The sequence below is a fragment of the Lepus europaeus genome, chromosome 21 (assembly GCF_033115175.1).
Source record: "Lepus europaeus isolate LE1 chromosome 21, mLepTim1.pri, whole genome shotgun sequence".
NCBI lineage: Eukaryota > Metazoa > Chordata > Mammalia > Lagomorpha > Leporidae > Lepus > Lepus europaeus.
This window is the reverse complement of record NC_084847.1, coordinates 55,722,584-55,746,232: the sequence shown is the minus strand read 5'-3', so window position 1 is coordinate 55,746,232 and position 23,649 is coordinate 55,722,584. Positions and strand designations below refer to the sequence as shown.

The window sequence follows — 23,649 nt, the reverse complement described above, 5'->3', positions numbered from 1 at the left end:
TCAAGGGTCTGGAAGAATAAGAACTGGGGGACTGGCACTGTGGCGTAGTGGGTGAAGCTTACCCACTGAGTCCTGGCTGCGCCACTTCCAATCCAGCTCTCTGCTATGGCCTGGGAAAGCAGTAGAAGATGGACCAAGTCCCTGGGCCCCTGCACCTGCATGGGAGACCCAGAAGAATCTCCTGGCTCCTGGCTTCAGATAGGCCCAGTTCTGGCTGTTGTGGCCATCCAGGGAGTGAACCAGTGGACGGAAGACCTCTCTGTGCAATTCTGCCTTTCAAATAAATAAATATTATTATTATTATTTTTTTAAAGAACAGGGCAGGCACAGTGCCGTAACAGGTAAAGCCACCACCTGTGGCTCCAGCATCCCATATAGGCACCAGTTCATGCCCCAGCTGTTCCACTTCCAATCCAGGTCCCTGCTAATGCACCTGGGAAAGTAGCGGAAGATGGCCCAAGTGCTTGAGCCCCTGCACCCATGTGAGACCTGAAAGAAGCTCCTGGCTCCTGTTGTGGGCCTGGGCCTGGCCGTGTGGCCATCTGAGGAGTGAACTAGAGATGGAAGATCTCTCTACTATTTCTCCCTCCAACTCTTTCAAAATAAGTAAATCTTTGGAAAAAGGTAACAAACCAAACCCCAAATTAGTAAAGAATTAATAATAAAGAGCAGAAATAAATGAGACTTAATATAAAAGAGAAATGAAAACACCAGCCCACATGGGATGCTGGCACTGCAGGCGGTGGCTTTACCTGCCATCCCACAACACTGGTGCTGCATTGTGAACTTCTGAGTATCCCTCATATCCTCAATACGTGTGCTAAAACAACGCATGGATACATTCAATACCACGTATCAGCTAGAAATAAGAAATGAGACCCTCCCACCTACCAAAAAAAAAAGGGGGGGGGAGTGTTGGCACAGCAGCTTAAAAACGTCGATCTAACTAAATGCTGCCTACAAGAGAATTACTTTAGCTGCAGAGACAGAAACAGGATGAAAGGGAACGGATACAGAAGCTGTCCACATCAAAACTAGTAACCAAAAAAGAACAGGGGTGACTGTATTAATATCAGGCAAAGTAAACTTTGTATCACAAAAGGTCACAAAAGACAAAGAACATTACATACAGCCCAGTACAGCAAGAAGATCTAGTAACTGTGCACCTAGTAACATGAAGCAGACACAGAAGGGAGGGAAAAAAAAGGGGCCAGCACCACAGCTCAATAGGCTAATCCTCCACCTGTGGCGCCGGCACCCCAGGTTCTAGTCCCAGTTGAGGTGCTGGTTCTGTCCCAGTTGCTCCTCTTCCAGTCCAGCTCTCTGCTGTGGCCCTGGAGGGCAGTGGAGGATGGCCCAAGTGCTTGGGAGACCCAGGAAGAAGCACCTGGCTCCTGGCTTTGGATCGGCGCGGCGCAGCGCTGGCCGTAGTGGCCATTTTGGGGGTGAACCAACAGAGGGAAGACCTTTCTGTCTGTCTCTCTCACTGTCTATAACTCTGTACCAGCATGAAGACAAACACAGACCAGTGGAACAGAATGGCGACCCCAGAAATAAGCCCTCGCATATGCAGTCACATGTCACTTACCGATGGGCCTGCATTCCGAGAAGTGCGTCATTGGTTGCTTCTTCGCACAATCGTCACTGAACACACTCCTGCGTGGCCTCTCGATGGGACGGGGCGAGGGGACACGAGGTGTGTGGATGTGTGTCTGTGTGTGCCTGTGAGGCCTGCTGTTGCAGCACGCAGTACTGTCCCGTGGTAGAGAGCAAACTGAACTCGTGGGTAAGAGTACCGCACACCAGTACAGACACGGCAACCCCAGCCTTCAAGTCCCTGTCGAGGATTCTGTGCCCACACAGTTGTAACTGCAGCCTGGCGGGCCCGTGCTCGCCAGTGTCACCACCACCAAGTGACGCACCGTGCTGCAGCGTCAAGGCCCAGGGCTGACTCCGTGCTGCCAGGACCAACCGTTCACTGGGGAGGGGCAGGCTTTCCCATAAGGGATTCTGGGAAAACTGGATATTCACAGGCAGAAGGCTTAACTCCAAATGTGTCAGAGACGTGGACAGCAGCTGCAACTGTAAAACTCTCAGAAGGAAACGGGAAGAAGCTTCACGGCACTGGATTTGGCAGTCATTTCTGGCTGCGATGCCAAAGGCGCAACCAACAAAATAAGGGGCAAACTTGACCTTCAGAAAATTAAGAACTATGGCTCCAAGGACATTATCAATAGATTGATTGGAAAAACCAAAGTTAACAGATACGCTCTCTCCTCTGAAAACTCCTGTGCATCAAGTGACACGATCAGTGTGTGGCTGGAGACAATGCAAGCCGCTACGTAAGTCAGAGCCCCCGTGAGATACCGCTTTAGACCCAAAATCAATCACGAGTGTTGGCGCGGCTGTGAGGCCCGGCCCAGTGTGTGCTGCTGGTGGGAATGTCGGATGGAGAACCACTGTGAGAAGCAGCAGTTCCACTTCCGGGCTAGGACCTCACGGGCTGCAGGCCGCGTCTCGGCACACTGATGATCCCACACAGCCGGGACGTGCACGCAGCACAAGCCGCCTACACAGAACGGATGTTTCCAGCCTTCAGAAGGGAGGAATGTGGACAGGTGCCACAGGTAGGTGACCCCTGAGGACATCATGCTCAGTGAGATAAGCCAGTCACGGCAGGATAACACGCTGTGATTCCACTTAGGCCAGGCGGTGACTGCTCCGAGATGGGAGGTAGAATGCCAGTTTCCCGGGCTGGGGGAAGTCGGTATTTAACAGGTACAGTTCCAGGGCCAGCACTGTGTCGTAGCGGGTAAAGCCACCGCCTGCAGTGCTGGCATCCCCTATGGGCACCGGTTCCAGTCCCGGCTGCTCCATGTCCAATCCAGCTCTCTGCTGTGGCCTGGGAAAGCAGTAGAAGATGGCCCAACTCCTTGGGCCCCTGCACCCGTGTGGGAGACCTGGAAGAAGCTCCTGGCTCCTGATGGGTCCAGTTCCGGCCGTTTAAGCACTTTGGGGAGTGAACCAGCAGATGGAATGTCTCTCTCTCTCTCTGCCTCTCCTCCCTGTGACTCTGCTTTCAAATAAATAAATAAATCTTAAAAAACCAAAAACCCACTGTGTAAGTGTTCATGAGGTTTACGGTATGTGAGGCAGAACAGCAGTCCAAGGCTGGAAGAGGAAGGGAGGATGGTGCTTTGTGGTTTGCACACTGAAGCCAGGGCACCGTCCCTGCAGGCAGACTGGGCCAGGTAGAGACACGCACTGCACAGCATTAGATACCAGTGAGTGTGGCCAAAACCAAGAGCTAAGGTTCCTAAGCCAATAAAGGCTATGAAGTGGAATTAGCAAAACTACGCAATCCCAGAGAAGGTGGGGAAGAAGGAAGCAGGCACACTAACAGCGAGGCGCAGGCGTCGCTTTAATGTGGCCGGTGACAGGCAGACCTGTCCACAAGAAACTCCGCTGGAGGACAGCCGTGGGGAGGCGACGTGCCAGCTGCACTGCTGCAGGGAAGCTGGGGCCGGTGCGTCAGCTTCAGAGTAAGGGTTACCAGGAACAGTGCTATTTCAGGGTGACGGGGTCAGTTAACAGAATCCTGCACAGGTGCACCCGTTGTGGGCTTCAGAATACAGGTGGGAACTGACAGGAGAGACAGGAAAAACCGTCCGCGGTCAGGGACTCGGACACTGGCAGCAGAGAGATCAGTAAGCACACAGGAGACGAAGGACGCGCTTCACGCTTGACCTAAATGACGACAGCGGCAGAGCCCTTCTTGATTCTCCCTGTGTACGGGAAACGCCGGGGTCATAGAACAAGAGCAGTAGGCAGATCCAGACAGCCCACCCAGAAAAACATCTGTTTATGCACCCGAGAAAGGCAGGCACGATACGTCACAGCACAGATGGATTCCAACATAACGATGCGAGGTCAAAGAATCCAGACCAGAAAAAGGTGCACACTGTGTGACTCCATGTATACCAAATTCTACAAAGCGTAAAGTCCTCTCCAGTGATGGCAATCATTGGTTGCCTGGGGATGGGATTTCCAGGGGCACAAGGAAACTGGGGGGCGACAGGCACGTTTACCACGTGCGCCAGAACTCGTCAAACGGGCTGGCATCTGCCTGGCCGTGAAGCAGTGAGTCCTGTGTTAGTGCCTGGGTCTGATACCCACGTCCAGCTGCTTGGTTCCTGCTACCCACGTAGTAGACCTGGAATGGGCCCCTGGCTCCCAGCTTTGATCCAGCTGGATGGGATTGACTGATTGCTCCTTCTCTCTCGTCCCCCCTCTCCTCTTCCCTCACCAAACAGTACACTTTACGTGTCGTCTACTGTAACTCGACCAGACCGCACGGAGCCACACGTGGGGTCTGTCTGTCTGTCCGTACTTATGGAAACCACAACGCTGTCTTTCTTTGCCCCGCCCAGAGCATCCACAACAGGAGCCAGAGTGGGGTCATGAGCCACGACTCTGACCCCGCTCACTCCAGCAGCGCCAAGTCCTCCTCCACCAAGCTGGCACTCCTGCCGGAAAGCAACAGACCGTGGCGATCAGAGGTACGCGTTCACGCTTACGCAGAACATACACCATGGAGAACAGCCTCCCTCCTGTGTGCCAGGGACCCAGCCGTAAACACAGCCTCCCCCTGGCCGTTACGTTCCCTTGGGGAGACGACCTGCACAGGCGCCAGGCATGTCCCAGGTCGGCTCAGGCTACGCCACCTTCATTCAGGTCCTGTAGTTCTGTGCCCGTGGTCACTGAGCCAGGAAGTAGTGGAGCTGGCTTTGCACCTGTCCCGCAGGTGTGCCGCACCCTCACAGGGGCGAGTGACGCGATGTGCACCTGGCCCTGGCTCCTCCTCTGAGGCCGGTGGGAGGGCAGCCTCACTGCTGACCCACCAGGAAGGAAGCTGTGGGATCCAAACAGGCTGGAGCTGGTGGACACTTAGACTGATGTGGGGAGAAGGGCGTGGGGTTTGAGAGGGACGAGGCGGCCATGGGGAGCCCGAGGTTTCCAGCCTAAGCAGGGAGCCTGGAGAGGCCATTGACTGTGGTTGGGGCAGTGGTGGGGGAGGTGTGAGGCCCAAGCTGCCTGCTGAGACCCGGCACGGCTGGAAACACGTGCGGTTCAGGGACAAGTTCTGGCTGGGACGGGAGGGTGGGAGTTAGAGCAGGCACGTGGGGGCTGAAGCCACGAAGACAAGGCGGCTGCCAGAGCCCCATGGAAAATGGAGTTAAAAGATAGGTTTCTGGAGGGCGTCGCATTGAGTGCGATGAGCCGGACACGGAAAGACCAGCACCACCTGTCCTCCCGTACACGTGGGAGCTCAAACACACACGCATACATACATGCACACATACATGCGTCCCTGTGATTCAGTTCTGCTACAGGCTCTGGTCACACTTTGTTTCCAATCACTGTCAAACAATTTCAGAATTATATACCCCTGTAGTGTTAATGATTTTGTGACTATTGTAAAATTTACGCAAGTGAAGCTGAATGTGTTGTAATCTGATTATTGTTTATATCCTTTGCCTGTTTTCCTGCTAAACTAGGGTCTTTTTTTACTTTTAATTTGTTAAACTCTTTACTTAGTGGAACATTAAGCCTTTGACTATAATGTAAATTAAAAATACGTTATCTCAAAAATTAAAAAATAGGGGAAAAGCTGCTTTTGGTGCAGAAAACTGAAATCCGTGTGTACTTTTCTCATAATAAACATTTTCCTTGAAGTTTTTGAAAATTCCTCTGTGCATGGATTTCAAAATTTTCGTACCAAAATAAAACCTTTTAATTCCATTTCCCCATGAGCTTTTTGAAGTACCCTTGTATATGAATCTAAGTACAATACTTTACAATTCACCATAATTAATGTATTTAATAAACACTCTCCCAAAAGCTCTGGGGGAGATGACAGACTGTAGGGGGGGAAGCCCTTTATAGATGCAGTAACACCGGTTCACTTCCTTCCTGGTGTAAAGCCAGTATTCATGAGGGTTAGAAGGGGTCAAATTAGCTCCGAGAACGGCCTCGTATTCTAGCCATGTACCACGTAGACAACTGGTGTTAGTCCACAATGATGAAGTAATTATTTGCTTTATGTTTTGTTTTTTTGTTTGTTTGTTTTACATGAAAGCCCAAGGTCAGGAGGTCTCTAAGCGATGAGAAAGTTTCCAAAATGAACTTTAAATCTGCAGGAAAAGGCCTCACGTTTTTGTCTGAAAATGGTGAGTATCTAATGACAACTTGAATATGCATAACCGCGGCCCCGTATCTGTAAACCACGTGCATCATCTACAATGTTGACCACTGTCCTTTCACGTACGGAGGCCGGAACCGGCTGGAGGAGGTGCACTCGCCAACCTGTCGTAAAGGCACGGCAGACTCGGAGCCAGCACAGGACAGGCGCTGCGTGTCTGAACGGTGCACCTGCAGCCTTGTCGGAGGCTGAACGGTGGCTCCACGAGTCCTCCCTCACCTCACTACTTTGCCCACCCTGTCTGTGGTCCCCTCACCGCAGACAGTGCCCCAGCGAGCTGTGCTCTGGGTTCTCTGATCTCGCCCTCCATGTTCAACACGTCTAAGGACATCATGAAATGATCAGCAAAGCTAATTTGCAAGGCTTCGGTTTCAAGAAGAAGAATATGAAAAATGGCCTTTATTTTGGCAGAAGCTTCTCCACAGTCCTGAGTTTTCTTAAGCCTGAAGATCATTCTGTAAACGTCAGCTCGCAGCCCGAGTGACATGATAGATTCAGGGCCCGGAGCCAGTGTGGACACAGCCTCAGAATCATGCCGGCTTAACAGGCTAATCCTCCGCCTTGCGGTGCCGGCACACTGGGTTCTAGTCCCAGTAGGGGCACCAGTTCTGTCCCGGTTGCCCCTCTTCCAGGCCAGCTCTCTGCTGTGGCCAGGGAGTGCAGTGGAGGATGGCCCAAGTGCTTGGGCCCTGCACCCCATGGGAGACCAGGAGAAGCACCTGGCTCCTGCTATCAGAACAGCGCAGTGCGCCGGCCGCAGCGCGCCTATTGTGGCGGCCATTGGAGGGTGAACCAACGGCAAAGGAAGACCTTTCTCTCTGTCTCCCTCTACGGTCCACTCTGCCTGTCAAAAAAAAAAAAAAAAAAAAGAATCAGACGTCAGAGACAATAATGGCTCAGCACGCACCAACGATGAAGATACTCTCCTTCAAGAACTGAGGGTGCTGGATTTGAAAGGACAATGTCACCCAGCCACTAGGGAATTAAAAGCAAAAACCAACCGACACAACCTCCAGCAAACCTCAGGTCCTCACTTCTGTATCGTTCAGAGAAGGAATCCAGCTTCTAAGAGCACTGAGAGAGGATCCAGACAGCGGGATGTGACTCACAGGCCAAACTACAACCAGAGAAACCTTGTCAAACCTTGTTTTCGTCATCAAGCAAGAACGCTGCAACATGCAGAAAGGAAAAACAACAAGACAGCTATCTAAGCTAACAAACTAACAAAAGATGAGAAAAAAGATTCAAAAGTCACAGATAAAAAGGCAAGAGATCGTGGAGGATCCTGTAAGAGAACACGGGAGCCATGGGACAACAGACGTTAAAATCTGCGCTTCAGCAACATTCTCCAGAAGTGAACACCTGTAGACCTCACAACGAAAGGGCACGTGCAGACCCGGGAACACCGACCCCACTGCCTCCTGACACGGAGACGATTCACACAGTCATCTCAGGGCATCCAGGCAGAGGCCAGACTCACCCAGGGGAAGACAAGCAGCTTCTGGACAGCAGCGCTTCCAAGCAGAAGCCACTGTGTTTCCACCTCCGCAGGGTGGGAACGCGGGAGCGGGGGACTTGACATCCAGCCTGCACAGGCGGCCATCCGCAGACAGCAACTCGTCCTGAGAAACTGACGGCAATGGAGCGGACACAACCCAACCCAGCTACCGCCAACCGTGCCCTGGAGCTGCAGTGAGCTCACCCTGCCCCGCCCGCCGTCCCAGCAGTCCTTCCCGGGCAGCACACGCTGGAAACATCCGTCTCTCCCTGTGCGCCCCACTCCTAGAACAGAAGCGTCGTGAGAGCAGAGGCTGCGTTGTGGGCACGGCTACCTTTCCAGAGCCTAGGCAGTGCCAAGGTTATTTTACGGACTCCGTAACAATCTGCCGGGTTAAAGGATTCATGGATAACCCCACTGTCGACTCAGAAGAATCAAAGAGCCTCAATCAGAAGCCGTTAGAAGGGGCGGGTGGACGCGGGACTGAGGAATCGGCGTCCCACGTGGGCCACGTCCGGTTCCTGCTGCGTCCCCACCGTGCAGGTGGTGGTTCTGCAGCTGCGGCTGGAGGCCGGCCTCCACCAGGTCAAGGCCTCCCGGGCGGCTGCAGACCAGAAACAGCTCTGTCTGCAGGACGTCCGACGCCACCCCTCTGACTGGAGTCCCTTCACACCCAGCAGCCTGTGTCTTTGTGGTCAGAGGAACGAGAGGGCCCTGACCCACTCTCAGTCCCTAGCGAATACTCATGCCCGAGACGTTTGAAGCCTGCACAAAGCTTCCCTTAACGTGTGCCGTAATACACAGACTTGTGCTTATCACAATGTCTCTGAATGTTCAAGAATTTCTGTTCCACAGGATAATTATTTAATATACACCGGCAGCAGCACGCAGTGAAATAGTTAACATTAAAGGGGGGGCATGTGTTGTGGCACAGCAGGCTAACACCTGCATCCCATGTCACAGTGCTGGTTTAAGTCCTGGCTACTCTGCTTCCAACCCAACTTCCTGCTAATGTGCCAGGAAAGCAGACGGTGGCCCAGGTACTTGAGCCTCCGCCATAGATAGGAGAGACGTGGATGGAACTCCTGGCCCCGGCTAGGCCTGGCCCACCCCTGGCTGCTGCAGGCATTTGGGGAGTGACCTAGCAGATGGAAAATCTCTGCTCTCCCCTGCCTTTGAAATAAATCTTTAAAAACTGGGACTTGAACCAGCACCCATATGGGATGCCGGCATCACAGGCGGCAGCTTTACCACTACACCACAACGTTGGCCCTGAAATTTTGTTTTAAAATTGTAGGACTTACATGAAGAAAACCACTAACAAAACCACAACAAACAATGGGATTACATCAAACTACAAAGTTTATCTAGTGAGGGAAACAAACTATGGATTGGGATACAATATGTGGAAGCCAGGTATCTGACAACAGGTTAATATGGAAACTACATAACAAACTCCAACAACTCGCTAGTGAAAACCCAAATAGCCTGATTTACAAAGGGACAAAGGAAGTGAACAGACGTTGACAGAAGACACAGAAATGGGAAACAATGCCCGCTCCAGCAACCACCAGGGAACTGCAAATGAAAACCACAGGAGGGCGCTGCTTCACACCTGTCAACAATGGTTTTCTCTCTCTTTTTTTTTTTTTTTTTTTTTAATTTTTTACAGGCAGAGTTAGAGAGAAAGAGAGACAGAGAGAAAGGTCTTCCTTCCATTGGTTTACCCCCCAAGTGGCTGCTATGGCCGGCGCTGCACTGATCCAAAGCCAGGAGCCAGGTGCTTCCTCCTGGTCTCCCATGTGGGTGCAGGGCCCAAGCACTTGGGCCATCCTCCACTGCACTCCCGGGCCACAGCAGAGAGCTGGACTGGAAGAGGAGCAACCAGGACAGAATCCGGCACCCCGACCGGGACTAGAACCCGGGGTGCCGGCCACAGGTGGAGGATTAGCCTAGTGAGCTGCAGCGCCAGCCTCAAGAGTGGTTTTCATCAAATAGGTGAAAGCAAGTTCCAGTGAGGTACCGAGAGGGAATCCCTGTACATTGTTGATGGGGCTCACTTAGAAAGCTAAAAACAGAACGACCTTATGACCCAGCAACCCCTCCTCCAGGTTTACCCCCACCACCACCCCAGGGCAACGACGTCAGAGAGGCACCTGCACTCCCGGGTGCACAGCAGCCACGCCAGAGTCGCATACACGTCCACGGGGGACGAGGATGGAGGCGCACTGTACACGCACCATGGCTGCTCCACCAAGCCTTAAGGACATCCTGCTATTCGTGCCCACATGGATGAACCCAAAGACGCCGTGCTAAATGTGGTTGGCTAGGAGCAGACGGACGCACAGCTGTGTGGACTTACCTATGTGTGGACTCCACGGCAGAGTGGCATGGCGGCTACCAGGGCCGTGGGGAGGTGCTGGTCCCAGGCAGGAAGGTTCGGGCAGGAGGAACAATACGGCAGCAATACACTTCTTGAGGTCCGTTGCACACCACGCTGCTTACAGGCACTGTGTCTTTATGTGGATCATCGTTTACAACATGTAAGAACTTTAAAAAAGAAACCCTCGGTGAAGATGACGGCACACCCGTGCAACAGAAGCACTGATACCCATTCAGAACCTTGTGTTACTGAATGCAGGACACGGCACAGCATCCCCATTTGTTCGCTGTCTACTCTGGCTGTGCGGCGTTGTCACCGCAGTGCTCGGCGCACGGCCCGCACACAGCAGTGAGCAAGCTTCACACCTGCAGTTAGCCAGCGGCCTCCCCCTCTGCCCCTGGAGCTGCAGGGCTCGTGGAGGCTCTGTCTGCACGCGGTGGCCATGTGTGTGGAGCTCAGGCCTTCCACTCGCCAGTGTACTTCAGCCTCTCGCCTCGCCTCTCCCTGTGTGGTGGGGTGGTATGGCTCCTTGTGCAGGTGGGGACGCCTCTCGCCTCCCCTCTCCCTGTGTGGTGGGGTGGTATGGCTCCTTGTGCAGGTGGGGACGCCTCTCGCCTCCCCTCTCCCTGTGAGGTGGGGTGGTATGGCTCCTTGTGCAGGTGGGGACGCCTCTCGCCTCCCCTCTCCCTGTGTGGTGGGGTGGTATGGCTCCTTGTGCAGGTGGGGACGCCTCTCGCCTCCCCTCTCCCTGTGTGGTGGGGTGGTATGGCTCCTTGTGCAGGTGGGGACGCCTCTCGCCTCCCCTCTCCCTGTGAGGTGGGGTGGTATGGCTCCTTGTGCAGGTGGGGACGCCTCTCGCCTCCCCTCTCCCTGTGTGGTGGGGTGGTATGGCTCCTTGTGCAGGTGGGGACGCCTCTCGCCTCCCCTCTCCCTGTGACGTGGGGTGGTTTTAGCTCCTTGTGCAGGTGGGGACGCCTCTCGCCTCCCCTCTCCCTGTGAGGTGGGGTGGTATGGCTCCTTGTGCAGGTGGGGACGCCTCACGTCTCTCCTCTCCCTGTGAGGTGGGGTGGTATGGCTCCTCCGTGCAGGTGGGGATGCCTCTCGCCTCTCCTCTCCCTGTGACGTGGGGTGGTTATGGCTCCTTGTGCAGGTGGGGACGCCTCTCGCCTCGCCTCTCCCTGTGAGGTGGGGTGGTTATGGCTCCACGTGTAGGTGGGGATGCCTCTCGCCTCTCCTTTCCCTGTGACGTGGGGTGGTTATGGCTCCTTGTGCAGGTGGGGACGCCTCTCGCCTCCCCTCTCCCTGTGAGGTGGGGTGGTATGGCTCCTTGTGCAGGTGGGGACGGCAGGGCACAGAGATTGTTCACTTGCCAAGGTCACAAAACTAGTAAGTGGCTGGGCGGGGCCTTGAGTCCAGGTGATGCGGCTCAAGTCCCACGCTCCCAGCCACTGTGCCCGCGCCACAATCCCAGTGGCTCACCAGCCCACACCCCCATGTACAGTTCTCACCTGCGACGTGGCTGCCACACTCTCCTCACATTCCAGAACCTGGGAGTCCCTGTGGATGCGCGCTCATGAAAACCCGGTGCTGGCATCGTGGCTCCGCCCCCTCCTTCCTCGCTGGGCCCATCGAAGTCACTCCTGGGGTGGGATGGGGGGACACGGGTGCGACAGCTTCTTCCCCCCAGCCGGCTCTCCCCAGTGCCTGTCCCAGCATGCCTGCCGTGAGACAGCACAGGCCGAGAGGAGGATGAGGTTTACCTACCTGGTTCAGGATTCAAACAGAAAGGCAAAGCAAGCAAGAGCCAAGAGGCTGGTTTTTGCTTCCTGAAACGGAAACGTTAATTTGCTGAAATTTTACCTGCAGTCTCCAAACCCCAAAAGACTTAGCTGTGTGGGGCCTGGGGGTGGGGGTGGGGGTAGTCAGAGACCTGTAGGATGTGTTGGTGGTCCCTGCCATGGCCTGCTCCTGGCCCTGCTCAGTGCCAGGAACCCGCGAGAAGCCCAGGACCCCCCACCTGGCATGGAGGGCCAGGGCAAGGCCCCCCAAACCTGCTGATGTGCAGCTGAACCCGCCTCCATTGCAGAGAGATACGAAAAGCCCAAGAGTGACCAGAACGAAAAACTCAACGTGTGGATCAACAACATGTACGTCTTCTTCGTGAACATCCTGTTCGTCGCGTACAAACGGGAAGAAACTCTTAAGGAGAAAATAAAGGAAAACCGGCTGCTCGAGGCAGCGATGGCTCAGCAGAGGAAAACCGAAGACGAGGAACTGGAGGCCAAGTAAGTGTGACGCCCAGACCCCGCCCCGAGCTCCGCGTGCTCGCTCTCTGTGGCCCCAGAAGCATCCGCGCCAGCTTCCCAGGGAGTCTATGTGCTGAAGGGAGTACTGGATCCCTGCCCGGGTTCTGCTCCTGCCCGGGTGTCTCAAGCCTGTTGCTTGCCAGGTGCTGTACTCCCTGGATCCTGAGACAGGTCCAAGACGCCCAGGAGGCTGGAATGGGAAGTCTGTCCTGCCGTGGGCTAGCGGACGCCTGTGGCAGGGGCCTGCACTGCGTCCATGGCGCTGGCTGCCAGGGAGCACACGGGGGGGGGGGGGCTGGACCTTCCACGTCACCCCCTCGGCCTCTGTACTGGGATGGGTGGGCATCAGTTACTGATCATATCCAGTAGGATACGATCCACAAGGTGGGTGTGGCATCCACAGGGTGGTGAGCGCCCAACTCTGCAGGGGCAGGGGTGCCTCCAGTGGGGGCCCTGCGGCCCTGCCCTGGGTCCCTGTGTCCGGCCGTTCACTGTGTCCTTTCCACCTGAGCCTTCCTGAGATCTGCCAGCTCCAGCAGGGGTCACGGGCACCCCCAGCTTACGGCTGGCTGGCTGAAGGTCAGGAGGCCGGAACGTGACTGGCACGTGGAGCCTGTGCCAGCTCTGGGACAGGGTCCAGACTGTGGGGCCCCCGGGGGTGGGCATGGGGCAAGGGGCCTCACCCGGGCGTCAGAGCTGTTCCTTTTACTGTGGCGCCCTCAACCCTGAGAACGTGGGGCTCGCTCGGGCACAGAGAGGCACCGGGAAGCAGCGGCTGAGGCACAGGGACAGAGACCGCCCGGGTTCAATGCCAGCCCGGTGACCTCGCCTTCGGTGACCTTGGGCAGGGTCCTCCTCCGGTGTGCCTCCGTTTCCTCACCTATCAGGTGGCGATAAAGCCTCGCCGGACTGTGGTGCTGTCTGCCCAGGCCCGGGGGGCGGGGAGCGTGCAGTAGGCGCTGCTCTTGCCTGCGGCGACTCCTGCCCTGGAGACGGCGTCGTATCCGTGAGGTCTTCACCAGGCCGCTCACTAGCTGCTGAGCTGCTGCAGAGAGAAGCGGTTCAGTTCACACTGGGTACACGCTCGGCTTATTTTAGGCCGTCAAGCTAGGACATCACTGTTACCCACGCAAAGGCAGGACGCCCTGCCAGCTCCACACAGCCTAACAGCCGGCTGTGACCCAGTCCTGTCCCAATTCATCTTCCTGATGAGGCACACCCTGTGCTGGCCCTGCACCCACGTGGGAGACCTGGATGGAGCGCCAGGCTCCTGGCTTCAGTCTGGCCCAGCCCTGACTGTTGCTGGCATTTGGGGAGTAAACCAGTGGCTGGAAATTGATCTTTCTCCCCCTTTCAAATACATTTTTAAAAGGCAGAAGGAAAAAATAAAAGCACTTTTCTGTGTTTGCCTTTAGGCTGACTCTCTTACGAGAGGAGGAAGCAAAAAAACAAGACCAGGAGGTTGACATCACTGTCATCAAGGAGCCGATGGACGCCCCGTCCATCGTCCAAACGCCCAGCCCGCCCAAGGAGGACGTGTCCACGTCCCAGGCCGGCAAATCCATCTCAAGTAAGAAGAAGAAGAAGTGAAGAGGGCCGGTGCGTGAGCGGGCTCAGCACCGCCGGTTCCCCACCATGAAGCCGTCCGCGGCTCCCTTCTCAGCTCACCGGGGTTCAGGTCTTCCACGTGGCAGCCGTGCTGAGCCGCCTGCATTTGGAAAGCTGAGTTAAACAGAAGGTATACACAAATGAACCGTAAATGAATGTGCATTAAACATGTGTCCAAACGATCAAGGTGTGGTACCCGTGATTCGGTTTAGAAGCTGAGAACTCGGATCAGAAGGGGGTGGGGAGGGGTGAAGGGCTGGACTGTTTCCTAGGGGTGCCCTGCCCCCAGCTTGGGTGCTGCTTGGCCTGTGGCAGCTCCGCACCCCCCAGCCATCACCTCTGGGTCTTCCCTCAAATGCCCACAGCACTGCCCAGCCTGGCTGGAAACCGCCCACCAGCAGCCCCCGCAGGCAGCAGGAAGGAGAGGAGCAGGCCAGCCAGGGTGGGCGAATGAACACTTCTAGTCCTGACCCAGTTACAAGGTCAAGGCCCAGCCCACAACGTCCACGAGAGCAGGAGGCACCCAGCGAGCCGTCGATCCAGCACGAAGCTGGGGAAAGGGAACCGGCCGGGGAGCCGGGGGGCGCACGCTGCCTGCCCCCAGCACACCCCCAACCCCAGTCAGACCCGATCACAAAGGGGAACTCACCGCAGTGCTTCCCTCGTAAGGGAGGCGTGTTACACCACCACCCAGGATGCAGACAGGAGAGGGCCACCCCGGAGGTCTCGTCAGGCTGCAGCGAGCCCTGGTGCCGCCGCCGAAGCACAACCTGCACAGCCGCGACAGGGATACGAGCAAAGATGTTGGCAAACAACCCAGAACCCATGGGGAAGCCGAAGGGACTCCCGGGAAAAGGACGATCCTGACCAAGCTACAGCAGCAGGGGGAGGGCTCAGGCCACCGAACTAAAAACGCTGAGCTCACACGCACAGGTAGGAACCAGAGCCCGACAGCAACACTGACCCCGCTGCAGGCTGGGCACGGTGCGGCCATGGCACAGCGGCGCCATCGGTAACCCCGTGCCGGAGCAGAGTCTGGTGCAGCTGGAGAGGAAGAACTCCGTCTTCAGCAGCGCTGGGGCTGAGAGGCAATGACAGCGGAGACCGTGGCGCCGCACGCCAAGTGCCACCTTGTCCTTCCTCCCCAGGGTCACAGGCTCACGAGGGGTGGGTGGGGGACTACAGACAGGCACTTCTTAGGGCTGCAGACATCCTGCTTTCTCCAGACCACGCAGTGGGCTGCTTTTCACCTAGGCCCTGGGATGTACCTAAGCAAAACAATTAGCTTCAGATCAGCCAGGGTCACCCCACCTGTGAGGATGCCTTCACGGGGACCGCGCTGGGCACTTTAAGTTGAGGGCTCGAGACGGAGACCAAGGCCAGCAGTTCCTCTGGACAGATGCCTGCTTCGCCACTCGGGGTCTCCCGATCGGGGAAGGGCCCCCAGCTCCGAGGAGCTCTGGCCGCTGGAACGTGGACACAGAGTTTGAAAACCCCCAGGGCCGAGCCAGGGACCCAGTGGCCAGGGCGGCCTACAGGTGAGCAACACGAGAGAGACTAGATGCCAAACCAGGATCTTAGAAACTTTAACAATTTATTAGTTTTACTTTCCAGTAAAATATTCACATAATGTCAAAAGAATGGAATGATAGATACAGCCCACTACCTGTAGTCAATTCCACATAAATTATGTAAAATCTAAAAACCTCAGGGGATCATCAGACCGAGTACAAAGCTGATTCCTCAAAGCAAGTATTGCTTTACTCTCGTCACCGTCCAGGCAGACACGGCCAGTGACCTGCAGCGTAAACAAGTGTCCGCAGTCGTCCCAGGCGCCTGGCGAGCCGAGCGGTCAGTCCAGGAAGAAGATGTTGTTGAACTGCGTCGCACAGAGCTTCTTTACCTCTTCTGCAGAGAAAACAGCCGGTCAGGAACACAGCTCCTCTCGTCTGCTAGCCCCTAAATCCTTCCGGAATAAGGTTGAGCGTAAACGTCTGCGTTCATTGTGACCTTAAAGCCAAGAAGCATGGGCTGGCGCCATTCCAGCCCCGGCTGCTCCACTTCCGATCCAGCTCCCTGCTAATGTGCCTGGGAAGGCAGCAGAGGATGGCCCGGGTGCTTGGACCCTGCCGCCCACCTCGGAGACCTGGAAGGAGCTCCTAGCTTCTGGCTTTGGCCTCTCCCAGCCCCAGCCATTGCTGCCAGTTTGGGAATGAGCCAGAGTTTGGGAGATCAGCAAATCTGTTTAACTCTGCCTTTCAAATGGATCAATCAATCAATCTTTAAAAAACCAAAAACCCAGGAGCTCAGGGAAGAAGCTGAAAGAGGAAAAAAAACCCCTAACAAACCACGAGACCCCAGTATTTCCCAATAACCCCAAACACTGCTGCTTCTGCCTGGAGAAAGCCTGCCCCCAGCGGGAAGAGCACTCGAGACACCTCCAGGTGGAGGCTGGGAACGCGGCACCGGGGAAGCTGATCAGGGAACAACACAGAAGGCCCAGCCGTGACCTCGAAGTCAGGGGCCCAACACCCCGGTTCTAGAAGTTCCCACATGGAGTCAGGCAGGCAGACTTAACACTCTTAACAAGTACTAACGGAGCAGTGAGGTAAAAATGCCCTGAGCCCTATTATGCAAGAGCAGGTCTCCCCAAGCTCTCCTACGGGGCAAGGCCCCCCGCAGCCCCAGTGCTGGCTCCAAGCCTCAGTGGCCCAGGCCAGTGAAGGGGACACCACCTCCTCCTGGGCAGCAGGGCTGTGAGGACCCTCAGAGCAGGCCCTGGGCCACCCACGCAGGGGGCCGACCAGCGCGTGGCTGGAGTTGTCTGCTTCCTTATGCTGATGTGCCAGTGGACCTGGCAACTGCGCATCCTGTCTGTAACACGGCAAGGCCAAAGATGTCTAAAAAAACTTACTTGAAAGGCACAAGTGACAGGGAGACAGAGGGAGAGATGAGAGATTTTCCATCCCTATTCACTCCCCAAATGGCTGCAAAGGTAAGGGCTAGGCTGGGCTGTCTCCCACATGGGTGGCAGAAGCTTACAGACTCTGCCATCGTCCACTGCTTTCCCAGGCGCATTAGCAGGAAGCTGGATCAGAAGCAGAGCAGCTGGGACTCAACCCACGGCACACAGGGGGCCTGGCGTCAGCAGCAGCTCGTCCACTGTGCCACCCTGCACACTGCACCGTCTGTAGCGCAGGGGCCTGTCCTCTTCCAGCATGTAGGAAATCTTTCTTTCAGCCAATACCCAGCTTCCTGAGCTACTGTGAAGTCTGTCAGATGCTCTGTCAAGGAGCCACACAACAGACAGGGAAACAGAGGGACAGGCACTGCAGAGCCAGACTACGCAGCCACTCGCTGCCGGCACCCGCTGTCCGAGTGCTGGGAAGGCAGAAGAGGGTCCGACGGCGTCAGCCCCTGCTGCACGCATGTGGACGACCAGGCTGCCGTCCTGCGCTCTCAGCTGTGGCCCGGCCCAGCCCTGGCTACACGGCCATTTAGGGAGTGAACCGGCTGACAGAAGACTGAGCTCTCTGGCACTATTTCAAATAAAACAAGTCAGTAAATAAGTCTTTTTAAAAAAGAAAAACACAGCCAGTGCCGCGGCTCACTAGGCTAATCGTTCACCTGCAGCGCCGGTACCCTGGGTTCTAGTCCCGGTTAGGGCGCCGGATTCTGTCCCAGTTGCTCCTCTTCCAGTCCAGCTCTCTGCTATGGCCTGGGGAGGCAGTGGAGGATGGCCCAAGTGCTTGGGCCCTGCACCCACATGGGAGACCAGGAGGAAGCACCTGGCTCCTGGCTTCGGACTGGCGCAGCACGCCGGCTGTAGCAGCCATTTGGGGGGTGGACCAGCGGAAAGGAAGACCTTTCTGTCTCTCACTGTCTAACTCTGCCTGTCAAAAAAAAAAAGAAAGACGCTAACAAAAGAAGGTATTTAAAAAGGAGGTATCAGCTAAAAGTACAGCGGGTTTAGCTGCTGCCTGGGACACTCCATGTGGGTCCCAGCTGCTCCCCGCTAATGCACCTGGGAAAGCATCAGAAGATGCCCAAGTGCCTGGGCCCCTGCACCCATGTGCGAGACCAGGATGGAGCTCCTGGCTCCAGCTGTTGCGGCCATTTGGGGAGTGAACCAGCAGATGGAAGACCTCTCACTCTCTGCCTCTCCTTCTAACTCTGCCTTTCAAATAAATAAAGGTATCACAGAAAAAGCCTTGTCACGATCTGGTCTATTACTGTGTTTCTTAACGCGCTGGAGACAGTTTTTCAGCATCAGAAATCTGCGCTTACCGTTGACTTCAATCAGGTTTGCATTTTTTTGATTCAAAATAACATAGAGCTCCCGCTGGTCGGACTTCTTCCCAACAACCCAGTAGTCGCTCATGGCTTTTACAATGATTTCTTCGTCTTCATCCACGCTGCAAAACAGGAGTTTCGGAATACATTAGCTTATCATGCAGAGGGCTAGACTGTGAGAAACAAATACATGAGCTCATCACGTGGAGGGCTAGACTGTGAGAAACAAATACATGAGCTCATCATGTGGAGGGCTAGACTGTGAGAAACAAAAGTTCCCGAAGCAGGGAAGGAAACCAGGCAGCTGAGCAGTCCTGGGAGCCAGAGGGCGGGGAGGCGGGCGGCCCTGGACCCCACCCACCCCGTGGGGACGGCGCCTCTGCCAGCCCTCTTCCTAGAGGGGGCACCGCACGTGACAGGGTGTCAGTTACCGAGTGAAATCACTGTTGATGTCGCCGAGGATCTTCATCAGGTCAGGGTGGACAGAGGTCAGCGACACGCTGGGTGTTTTCCGCATGTGGATGGTGCTCTTCTCTGCTAGATTCATGTGGTTGAAGTAGATAAATTTAAACTGGGGCTCCTTCTCAGACCTGCAGAGACATGTCATTCAGAGGCACCACTCTGCAGAGCGAGGGCAGACTGCACGAGGACTGAGGCGGGGCCGTCGCCTACCACAGAGCAGTCCCTTCTCTCCGCGGCCGCTTATCTGGCATCTGTGCGGAAGCCGAGCACTCAGTGTGATGGGCTTCCCAGAGAGGTGACGCTTATGGTTTAAAAACCAACAAAAAGGGGCTGGTGTTGTGGCGCAGTGGGTTAACGCCCTGGTCTGAAGAACTGGCATCCCATATGGGTGCTGGTTCTAGTCCCGGCTGCTCCTCTTCCAACCCAGCTCTCTGCTGTGGCCTGGGAAAGCAGTGGAAGATGGCCCAGGTCCTTGGGGCCCTGCAGCCACGTGGAGACTCTCTCTGCCTGCCTTGGGGTGAGCAGCCGGGTCCTGGAGGGCTGAGGGTACCGGGAATTCAGCCTCCGCCCAAGTGGGGCCCCACTGTACACCAAGGCAAAGGAGGCCCCAGGAAAATGACACCAAAAATTCTTTACAAACCAGAGCTTGTTTTTAGCAGGTCCCTCAAACTAAAGAGGAGTAAACCTAACCACAAAGCTGTGGAAAGCTGCCGGCGCTGTGGCACAGGGGGCTAACATCCTGGCCTGAAGCGCCGGCACCCCATATGGGCACTGGTTCTAGTCCGGGCTGCTCCTCTGCCCATCCAGCTCTCTGCTATGGCCTGTGACAGCAGTACAAGATGGCCCAAGTGCTTGGGCTCCTGCACCCACGTGGGAGACCCGGAGAAAGCTCCTGGCTCCTGGCTTTGGATCGGCACAGCTCCAGCCGTTGCGGCCAATTGGGGCGTGAACCATCGGATGGAAGATCTCTCTCTGCCTCTCCTTTTCTCTGTGAAACTCTTTCAAATAAATAAATAAATCTTAAAAAAAAAAAAAAAAAAAAAAAAAAAAAAAACTAATAGTGCCAGTCTCCATTGGTCTCTCTCCCAAAGGGCTAACATGTATACAAAACATTTCTTTTTTTAAAACAAACACAACATTTCTTTCCTTCTTGTAAAAGAACATACTAGAGGCCAGCACCGCGGCTCATTAGGCTAATCCTCCGCCTGCGGCGCCGGCACACCGGGTTCTAGTCCCGGTTGGGGCGCCGGATTCTGTCCCGGATGCTCCTCTTCCAGTCCAGCTCTCTGCTGTGGCCCGGGAGTGCAGTGGAGGATGGCCCAAGTGCTTGGGCCCTGCACCCGCATGGGAGACCAGGAAGAAGCACCTGACTCTTGGCTTCAGATCGGCACAGTGCCAGCCATAGTGGCCACTTGGGGGGTGAACCAATGGAAGGAAGACCTTTCTCTCTCTCTCTCTCTCACTAACTCTGCCTGTCAAAAAAAAAAAAAAAAAAAAAAAGAACAACATACTAGACACAGGTACCTACATCAGTACACAGTACACTCAAGACAGGAACAAGGCCCCGAGGTCATCATTCTCTGTGATGACCTCTCATCAAGTTCTGCATGTAAGAAAACCACAGCCCAGTGGTATCCTCAAAACGCACCAGGCCCTCTCCTGTGCAACCCCAGGGAGCGGCGGGAGCTTCACTGTAGAAGCAGATGGTGCTCCACCCCCAACAGTCCCTGAACTCCGCGGAACGCATGGAACCAGCAGCTCGGAACACCCGAGTGACCCCGGGGCTCTGGGGTGGCAGCAACTGCACTTCCTCACTCCCTCTCCAGTGCGTAATCGTGTGACCCAAAACAGACCTCCCTCACTGACGCCTCCTTCAGAAAAGAGAAGCTGGGGTGGGCGTCCGCTGGATGCACGGCTCCTGCTCTGACTGTAACCAGGTTACACAGTCAAAAATGAAACCACTAAGCAGCACCACCAAGAGCTACTCTGGTCAGAACTTTTCACTTCCTGGCCTTCAAAAGTACTCCCACCCCCAACTCTGCAAGCTTCCGCAGAAATTCACAGCGGTTTAGGAACTTCCCACAGGGACGCCAAGCCCACACAAACAGGCTGCTCACAGCTCAGAGTGCTTCCCACCTGCTTTATGGCTGCAGTAATTCTATTTCACATTGGGAGGGAGTGGGGGAGGCCAATGCCCTGCGCATTTCCGCGCTCTGAGAGGCACTGGTTTTCAGTCTAGGCAGAGCACAGCCACGCTGACTGCCGCCGCCGCCGCCAACGCAGCGTCTGGGCTGGTGGAGAGGGCAACTCATGCAGGCCTCACACGGCCAAGGCCACGGGTGCAGACAGCGCAGCCACCCACACTGGACCATGCTACCCACCGAGGGGATGCGAAGGGAACTCATTAAGAGGAGACCCAGGCCCAACCCACATCTCAGGGCAGAGACACTCAGGCCGAGTTTCCCAGGGACCTCCCAGACAACTGCACAGCATACGGCAATCCCCTCTCGCCTGTGGCGCGTGCCTGAAGCCACGGTCCTACGGCCCTACTGAATCCAGTGGGCACTGTTTAATTTGTAACTTAGGGACTGGAAGAGATTAACAACAATAAAATGAAGCAATTACAATAACACATGTAACAACCTCGGTATAGGATTATAAGTCAAGAACTTTCACTTTGTTATTTAAAGGAAACATGGAAGGCTTCTCTTGGGCACAGGTGAAGGCCAGCATCACCGTGCTCTGGGGCCATTTTCAACAGGACAATCGAGATGGTTACTAAGGCACCAACAGGCGGTAGCACACGCAGCACAGATCTGCCAGACAGAGACAATTCACCTGCTGGGCCGGACGAAAGCAGGACTACAGATTTCATATGCCACTTAGAACTGCATATAAGTTGAAGCTTTAGAACTGTTTATTTCTGGAACGTTCCTCCAATATTGTTGGACTCTAGCTGCTATCAGATAACGAAACTGCAGGAAGCAAAACTGGGTATCGTGGGACTACTGTGCTACTGTCCCCTCAATCCAGAGAAACGTTAACTCTCAAAAATTCTGTAGGGTCACCCTTACCCTTCCAGAGTCAGTTAACTGCCTGAACGTAAACAAGAAGTGAAGTACAAACCCAGACATTCTCTTGTTGATGTTGAACTGCTCACAAATGTCCGACGCCAGCACTGTCAGCTGGGGCCCCACGATGCTGTCCAGCCTCCGGCAGAAGTCCACCGTCAGTTGCGTGGAGGCTGGCGGGATACACAAGACACCGGTGTTAGAACAGAGTGTATCCGACAGGCCAGCGCCCGCTCCACCACCCAGTATTGAACGAAGACAACTTGACTTAGCGCGGGGAGGGAGGAGAGGATGACAATGAATTAAACCATCAGGGCCCCTCTCCCAAGCAAAGAGAAATGTGAGAGGCAAGTCAGTTCCATCTGGCACAGCAAACAGTCACAGCCGTCTCTCTGTGAAGTCACCTTAGGGTGACTCGTGGGGTGGTGGGTCGCTGTCGACCCCAGGAGGACCTAAGTGTGCATTTAACAAACACGGCACAGCACTCACGGGCCAGTGCTGTCTCCTGCTTTACAAACACTGCCTCACTCAGTTCCCTCAAGACAGGCACTGCCGCTCTCCTGGGCAAACCGGGGGAGGCAAAGAGAGGTGCCCGGAACCTGCTGCTGACAAGTGGGAAAGCGAGGACTTCAGTGACAATGACAGAGGTCCCGGGTGGAACACAGCCTCTTTACAGGGCCTCCGTGCTGTTTACAACACATCTGTCAGTTCAGATCAGAACAGAACCCACACGTGGTCCAGCACATCTGTCAGTTCAGAACAGAACAGAACCCACACGTGGTCCAGCACATCTGTCAGTTCAGATCAGAACAGAACCCACACGTGGTCCAGCACATCTGTCAGTTCAGATCAGAACAGAACCCACACGTGGTCCAGCACATCTGTCAGTTCAGATCAGAACAGAACCCACACGTGGTCCAGCACATCTGTCAGTTCAGATCAGAAGCCACACGTGGTCCAGCACATCTGTCAGTTCAGATCAGAACAGAAGCCACACGTGGTCCAGCACATCTGTCAGTTCAGATCAGAACAGAACCCACACGTGGTCCAGCACATCTGTCAGTTCAGAACAGAACAGAACCCGCACGTGGTCCAGCACATCTGTCAGTTCAGAACAGACCAGAACCCGCACGTGGTCCAGCACATCTGTCAGTTCAGATCAGAACAGAACCCACACGTGGTCCAGCACACCTGTCAGTTCAGAACAGAAGCCCCACGTGGTCCAGCATCTGTCAGTTCAGAACAGAATAGAACCCACACGTGGTCCAGCACATCTGTCAGTTCAGAACAGAACAGAACCCACACGTGGTCCAGCACATCTGTCAGTTCAGATCAGAACAGAAGCCACACGTGGTCCAGCACATCTGTCAGTTCAGATCAGAACAGAACCCACACGTGGTCCAGCACATCTGTCAGTTCAGATCCCACACGTGGTCCAGCACATCTGTCAGTTCAGATCAGAACAGAACCCACACGTGGTCCAGCACATCTGTCAGTTCAGAACAGAACAGAACCCGCACGTGGTCCAGCACATCTGTCAGTTCAGATCAGAACAGAACCCACACGTGGTCCAGCACATCTGTCAGTTCAGATCAGAACCCACACGTGGTGCAACACATCTTTCAGTTTAGATCAGAACAGAACCCACACGTGGTCCAGCACATCTGTCAGTTCAGAACAGAACAGAACCCGCACGTGGTCCAGCACATCTGTCAGTTCAGAACAGAACAGAACCCGCACGTGGTCCAGCACATCTGTCAGTTCAG

General features: G+C 55.1%; 2 protein-coding genes across 4 annotated transcripts in view; one reads left to right on the top strand and one right to left on the bottom strand.

The window, feature by feature from the left end:
* Positions 1–14,231, top strand: part of LOC133751005 (radial spoke head 10 homolog B2-like) — a 37,510-nt gene extending 23,279 nt beyond the window's left edge. Inside the window, exons 16-19 of the mRNA XM_062180852.1 lie at positions 4,431–4,559; positions 6,140–6,230; positions 12,230–12,428; positions 13,865–14,231. Coding sequence (XP_062036836.1) covers positions 4,431–4,559; positions 6,140–6,230; positions 12,230–12,428; positions 13,865–14,039 — 594 coding nt within the window. The 3' untranslated portion in view covers positions 14,040–14,231. The remainder of the gene's footprint in view (positions 1–4,430; positions 4,560–6,139; positions 6,231–12,229; positions 12,429–13,864) is intronic.
* CCZ1 (CCZ1 homolog, vacuolar protein trafficking and biogenesis associated) overlaps positions 7,986–23,649 on the bottom strand; it is a 94,865-nt gene continuing 79,201 nt past the window's right edge. The window contains exons 12-16 of one of the 3 annotated variants that reach the window (XM_062180854.1): positions 21,939–22,056; positions 18,782–18,940; positions 18,345–18,472; positions 15,890–15,965; positions 7,986–7,999 (exon numbers count right to left, since the gene is read on the bottom strand). In XM_062180854.1, coding sequence (XP_062036838.1) covers positions 15,910–15,965; positions 18,345–18,472; positions 18,782–18,940; positions 21,939–22,056 — 461 coding nt within the window. In that variant the 3' untranslated portion in view covers positions 7,986–7,999; positions 15,890–15,909. Of the gene's footprint in view, positions 8,000–15,632; positions 16,024–18,344; positions 18,473–18,781; positions 18,941–21,938; positions 22,057–23,649 lie in introns of those variants that run through there. The other 2 variants (XM_062180853.1, XM_062180855.1) reach the window with 2 other exon arrangements.